Below are 6,063 nucleotides of genomic sequence, written 5' to 3'. Positions count from 1 at the left end.
ACATCACAATTTCCGATAGTGAAAAAACCCCTCCAAATCTAACATGTCCCCATAGCTGAGGGAAAGAACCATAGACGATGTGGAGGAAACAAGAAGTGGTTGCAGAAGAAGATGATGTGGTAAACGATGGAGGAAGCTCATGGAAGGGCTTCAAGACCAAAAGAATCTGAAATTGCCACGCCAAGGCCTTCAAACCAACACGACCAAAAAGAGCAACTAAAACACCACATGCTAATTGAAATTGTGAAAACTCCATAGCAAGAAAGTCTTCACCTAAGTCTTCAAGAGGCACACGATAAGTATAAAGGAATCATGTACTTCTCTACAATGCTCTGCCATGGAATCACCTTTACAACAAGTAAATTCAGTGTGCCACAAATATTGCATGAGCACCTTCACTGAGTCCGAGGTCATGCCACAAATATTACATGTAGATCACCTTCGACCACCTTTCCGTTAAGTCAATCCACCTTTTAAACGAATCATGTGCGACAAAAAACCCAAGAAGATCCTGCTAGTGTGAAAATGTCTCGATATTCCACCTGTCGTACTATACTTTTTACATGAGAGTGCCTCCAGCTTGTAAACTTGGAATTAACCGGATAACCACATGCTATGCCACATCTATAACCTGTAGAGCACCTCCAACATAAGGACACCTGACAGAAATGACTTTCCTCATCAAAGGCTCTCTCTCTCTCTCTGTCTCTCTCTCTCTCTCTCTCTCTCTCTCTCTCTCTTAATGAGCAAAGAGAGTACGATGGAGAATAGCTCAGGCCATCCTCTTTGTAAAAATAGGTCATCCAATAGCAAACACAACTAAAGGGAAAACATGTCAGGTTATAATACCACACAACAGACCACAAGATCAAAGTGATGCTCAGTCCTAGTCACTCCAAGATACAAAGATATTGAATTACAAATCAATCCAATACCTAACAGCTCAAGGGTGCAAAAAAGGATCTTTGGAAAACTCATGAGGCATGCAAGGCATACAGCGATTTGTGGAGTATGGTGCAAAACCCAATTTTCAAAGACTTCCCGAAAGCACAAGGCTTCAAGAAGAGCAAACATCCCTTGAACTAATGTGGATGTCCCCGGCTTGTAATGCCAGTTTTTTGGAAGGTGACATTGCCCATAGACAGCTCTTTTTCCTTCCACTAACAATCTTTCTTTTTTTATCATGAAGCTCATAATGACACGACCAGTGAACAAAAGATACATCACGAGACAGGATAATGCCAAAAGACACATCCAGGTGTATAGTACAAGAATCATGTTCATTAGATGACAGAGTCAATGCATCAACATTGGCAGCAGCTATGCTGGGTGGAAGGTAGCATGCATCCATATTAGGACAATATCCAGACTGTTACACTCTATTTGGTTACAACCTGGATCTTAAATTTGTATATTTACGCAATATTTACATTTATATATGTTGCCTTATGGTATGTAATGCAGGGTTCTAACTGTACGTATCTTTACATGTGGTACGTTTAGTACAGTATTGGTATATATGTACGTACATAAGCCAAAAAAAAAGTACTTGCCATAGATCTGCAATGCATCTCTCGTAGATGATAATTACAACCAGCCACTTCTGTTCGTAGTGAGAAAAGACAAAGGGCCACATCCTGTTTTCGCACCCCATAGGATTCTCAGGTCTAACCAAATGTCTGGTGGATCATAGACACAACAAGAGACTGCGCTGACCTTCAAGGCATGATCATGTACCAGGCCAGCCGCCATAGTTTTGATGAGGGTCATAGTTAGGGTTGCTGCCAGACCAAGCATAACCATGACCTTCTATTTGTGTATCATTGGAAGGGGTCACAGCAGATTCAAAGTTAACTCTTGTTGGTGGCGGTGGAGGCATGAGAGGAGGTGGCGGAGGTGCCCCTGCAGGCGGCCGAGGTGGTGGCAAGGGCGGTGATGGGAGCAGGTGTCCTCCAGAAGGAGCAACCTGCTGGTAAGGGGGCGCTGGATACATGGGTTGCATGCCTAGTCCGTCCTGCTGTATGGGATAATGAGGGGCAGTGAAAGGCTGTGGCAGTGAGAATACCGGAAGATATCCTGGCAGGTGAACACCCGATGACGAGCCGGACAAGGCTTGCGCCTGCTGCCCAGGCGGCAGCGGCGGCTCCAAAGATGCTGCCATTTTTGGAGCCTCCACCTCTCTATCTTCAGCAATCTCCATCAAATCAGCATGCACTTCCCTCACATGCCGCTGGAAATCTTGCCTCTTGAGGAAAGATCTCAAGCAGCGCGACGCACCATAGATAAAGATGCCTTCGAGAACCTCAATTCTCTGTATCCGCAAGACATGCTCTCCACACCTGTGTCATGCCAAGTGGTCACAATGTAAATGGCAACAGTTACCTCGACAAATGCTTTCATGAGAGAGACAGACAGACAGACAGACAAACAGACACATACATGTGTGTGTGCGTGTGTGTGTGTGTGTGTGTGTGCGCGCGCGCGCGCCTTGCTTATACACACACATACATACATGCATACAATTTACTTCTTTATAGAGAGAGACAGACAAATACATACAAATGGCAAGTAGAGTCTCTCCGAGCACACGTCAGACAGAATATGTGCTCACAAGGATCCTGAAAAAAAGAAACATAATGATTAATCTACACGATGTAACATGATAAAGCCCTCCATCCCTAAGACCTCAATTAGTGCTGGAGAGGTGAAGAGACAGCCATCTTGACCTAAACCTGACCATATCTGTTACCTTTACCACAGACAATACACAAGGAAATACATCAAAAAGGGGCACAAAACTGTCAAATCTCACAAACCACTTGTGGATACTGCAGGCTTGAAAAGGTTAAACCTGCCTAACGGCCAGTGGAAAGTAGTGCTAGAAAAGGACGTCTTCACAAATCCTTAAAAAATGAGGTCAGCATTGAATAAACCATTATCTTATGTACTATATATATTTGCCAAATTACTGTTGATTTATACTAAAACACCTGCCATTTTCCTTTTCCCAAACCGTCACAGTGTGAAAACAGCTTATATGAATATATGCACTGTGAACATGAATATGTACACAACACACACAGACAAGCACACACACACATACACACACACTTTTTTTTCGTGAAAACACTGCTTTATTTATTACACACATACAGGCGCACACGTGTACCCAAGTTCAACTAATGCAACTAACACGACCTTGTGTTTTCTGCAAATGCAACCTTGCATGTTCTACTAATGCAACTTGGCGTTTTCCATTAACACAACTTCACTACGCAACAAACACAACTTGCATTTGAAGAGGATCGAGGCAGAGCACGCACACAAGAGAGGGAGAGAGAGGCACAGGACATGGTGGGGAGAATAGAGCCACAGTCTCTCATGTGAGCCCTCCCCTTATTCACTATATGTAAAAGAATAAGGTGTACACATGTGGGCGCTCGGACACGAGTGACTGCCCGGCCAACACAGGGGCCCTTAACCCCAACAACCTCCCACTTAAAGGCCAATGTGTCTTCAAGCGAGAACCCACTAGCTTACGACTAGTATATATAAACTAGGAAGAGATATGACAGATCTCATCCCACACCTATGGGCTCACTATGACGTAGTGCATCTCACTCTCCAAGTAGACCATAGCGTTGTGGAAGCCATGCAAAGATATCAGCCATCTCTGCATCGTGTCTACTAGAGCTCAAGCACTCTTGCAGGTATGTCGTAATGACCTGCATCGCTCCCCCATGCTGAGTGTCCGTGGCAGCCATTGCACAACTGACAACTCCCACAGCAAATGAACCAATGGCAAATGCAAGCTCGGATCTCGACATCAATATGTCGTACATGAGACTCCCAAACGCTGATGCTACTTTTGCTATCTCGCATAGCCTCAGCATGTCAGTCATAGCCGACTCCTCAGGACTAGACTGCGTCACATGTGGATGTGCTAGCTTCGAGGTACTGGCCAATGTCCTCGCATCGATGTGACCAACATCAACATGCATATCTAGCATATGTCCTCCCGGAACCATCGTCATACTCTGACCGTAGCATCGCATCACTCTCCGACATCAGCATGTCAAGAAATGATTGTACCACTTATGCATCGTCGGCATCCAAATCAGTCATCTCCACCATCACACATGATGACTCGCCATGTGCATCCATAGAGCTAACCTGCTCCACATGTCCATCATAAGACATACCATGCCTCTATCACATCCTGTGATTGCCCCTGTAGTGCATCCATAGAGCAGACACTGCTCTCAACCTGTCCCACACTGGACAAACTATGCACCTCAGCTCTGTTTGCGCATGTAACAATGGCAGAACTATCGCATACATCTCACATGCCATCGCATCCTGGAAGGAGACTGTCCTCGTATCAACATCTCTATATGGTAATGGAGTCACACAGACTCTACCATCACGAGAATACGCAAAATACAAAGGGAACTCCGTGCCTGACCTGGCACCTCTCGCTATCACAAGCGAAGCCCTATGTATCTTCCAGGAATGCTCCGTATGCGTAAATGCATAGCCCTCATCTCGTAAGTGTGCTACAGACACCAAGCACTATGTCATACTCGGCACATGTCTCACGTCACGTAACATCAACAATCCACCGTGGCCTAATACAAGGTGTATGTCACCAACACCTGCTACAGACACCAAGCACTGTGTCATACTCGGCACATGTCTCACGTCGCGTAACATCAACAATCCACCATGTACAAATACAAGGTGTATGTCACCAACACCTGCTACATCACTACTCAAACTGTCCGTCTCTGCATAACCGTGTCTCACAGCTGAATATGTGCTGAACCAATCCCTATGTGGGATAGCATAAAACAAAGCATCCATATCCAACAAGACTCTCTGAAACAATGTGCGAGAACTAGTAGTGATAGCACAAGAGGTACCACGCATAGCCTCTGCTCTAGAAGCATCTGCCACATGCGAATCTTGAAGCTGTCGCTTCTTCTACTGTCTTATGCGACGGAAACAACCTCGTCTCATGTGGCCACGTCTGCCACAATGCCAATAGACATCTCTACGAGAATAAGTACGAGACCTACCTCTCACACGAGGTGTCTCAACCACAACAATACCTGTAATTGTAACCTCATCTGTACCATCTACCCTAGCAACATTATGGTGGACACACTCCGAAGCCATGACTGTGCACAAACAAGATGAACAAGACTGAGCACTAGTGCAGAACTCTCAACGCACTCTAGCAATAGCTACACTGCAACACTGCTCGAAGTGCAGTACAATCTCCCACCCGAGAGTCTGCCTGCCTGTCAACAAGTCTCCCACTTGAACGAGATACGTCCAAGTATAGTAGAATGGATGCGGAATCCTCAACGCAATCCAACAATGCAAGATGCTTGACCAACTGATCCACACACGGATCACAACACTAGCGGCATGCTAGTCCAACAAAGCATCCAACGCACATACGGATTTTGTAGAAAATCCAGCAGAGTCTCCCTTGTATCTAGAAGAAACCCCCACTTCATCTACAATGACAAACAAGATGCAACACGCATCTAACAATACTCAAGTGGCATACGACAAAGATCACACACTTTGTCTATATGTGCTAGAGACTGTCATGCATTCAACAATGCAAACACGGCATCCAATCAATGCTCACACGGTAATCAAGCTCAAGCACGAGCTAACCACGTCACAAACCAGCCTCAAAGGAGCATACATGTACGGCATCCACAAGAGTCTCAAACACCTCTCACGGCATCCACTGGACACATAAAACGCATCCAAACTGGGCATCCAAGTGTGGGCATCAACAAGACGATCGCACACCTCTCAAAGTGTCATCCACACCAACGGGCATAAATAAATGACGCCAAAATTGTATGCAAATCTATGATGCTCGAGACCATAACACTCTCCCACCTGCAAAGAACACCGCACATAAGTCCTGAGTGCCACCTACGATCACAACTTGGATCGCATAAACCAATGCGCATAAACACCTGGTAAAATTTCACCAAAGTTACGACAGTAAAATGGCTATAAGACCAATATAACCAA

General features: G+C 45.3%; 1 protein-coding gene across 1 annotated transcript; it reads right to left on the bottom strand.

Moving 5' to 3' along the window:
* Positions 1 to 1,517: 1,517 nt before the first annotated feature.
* Positions 1,518 to 4,028, bottom strand: LOC147884500 (uncharacterized). The gene is made up of 4 exons (XM_087397980.1): positions 3,622 to 4,028; positions 2,738 to 2,798; positions 2,560 to 2,618; positions 1,518 to 2,339 (listed from the first exon to the last, which is right to left on the bottom strand). The coding sequence occupies exons 1-4, from the start codon at positions 4,026 to 4,028 to the stop codon at positions 1,730 to 1,732; spliced, it is 1,137 nt and encodes a 378-aa protein (XP_087254106.1). The 3' UTR covers positions 1,518 to 1,729.
* Between the last annotated feature and the right edge of the window lie 2,035 nt (positions 4,029 to 6,063).

The sequence above is a fragment of the Dipteris shenzhenensis genome, chromosome 26 (assembly GCF_047967505.1).
Source record: "Dipteris shenzhenensis isolate YYH24624 ecotype China chromosome 26, Dip_SZ_1.0, whole genome shotgun sequence".
Taxonomy (NCBI): domain Eukaryota; kingdom Viridiplantae; phylum Streptophyta; class Polypodiopsida; order Gleicheniales; family Dipteridaceae; genus Dipteris; species Dipteris shenzhenensis.
This window is presented reverse-complemented; position numbering and strand designations above follow the sequence as displayed.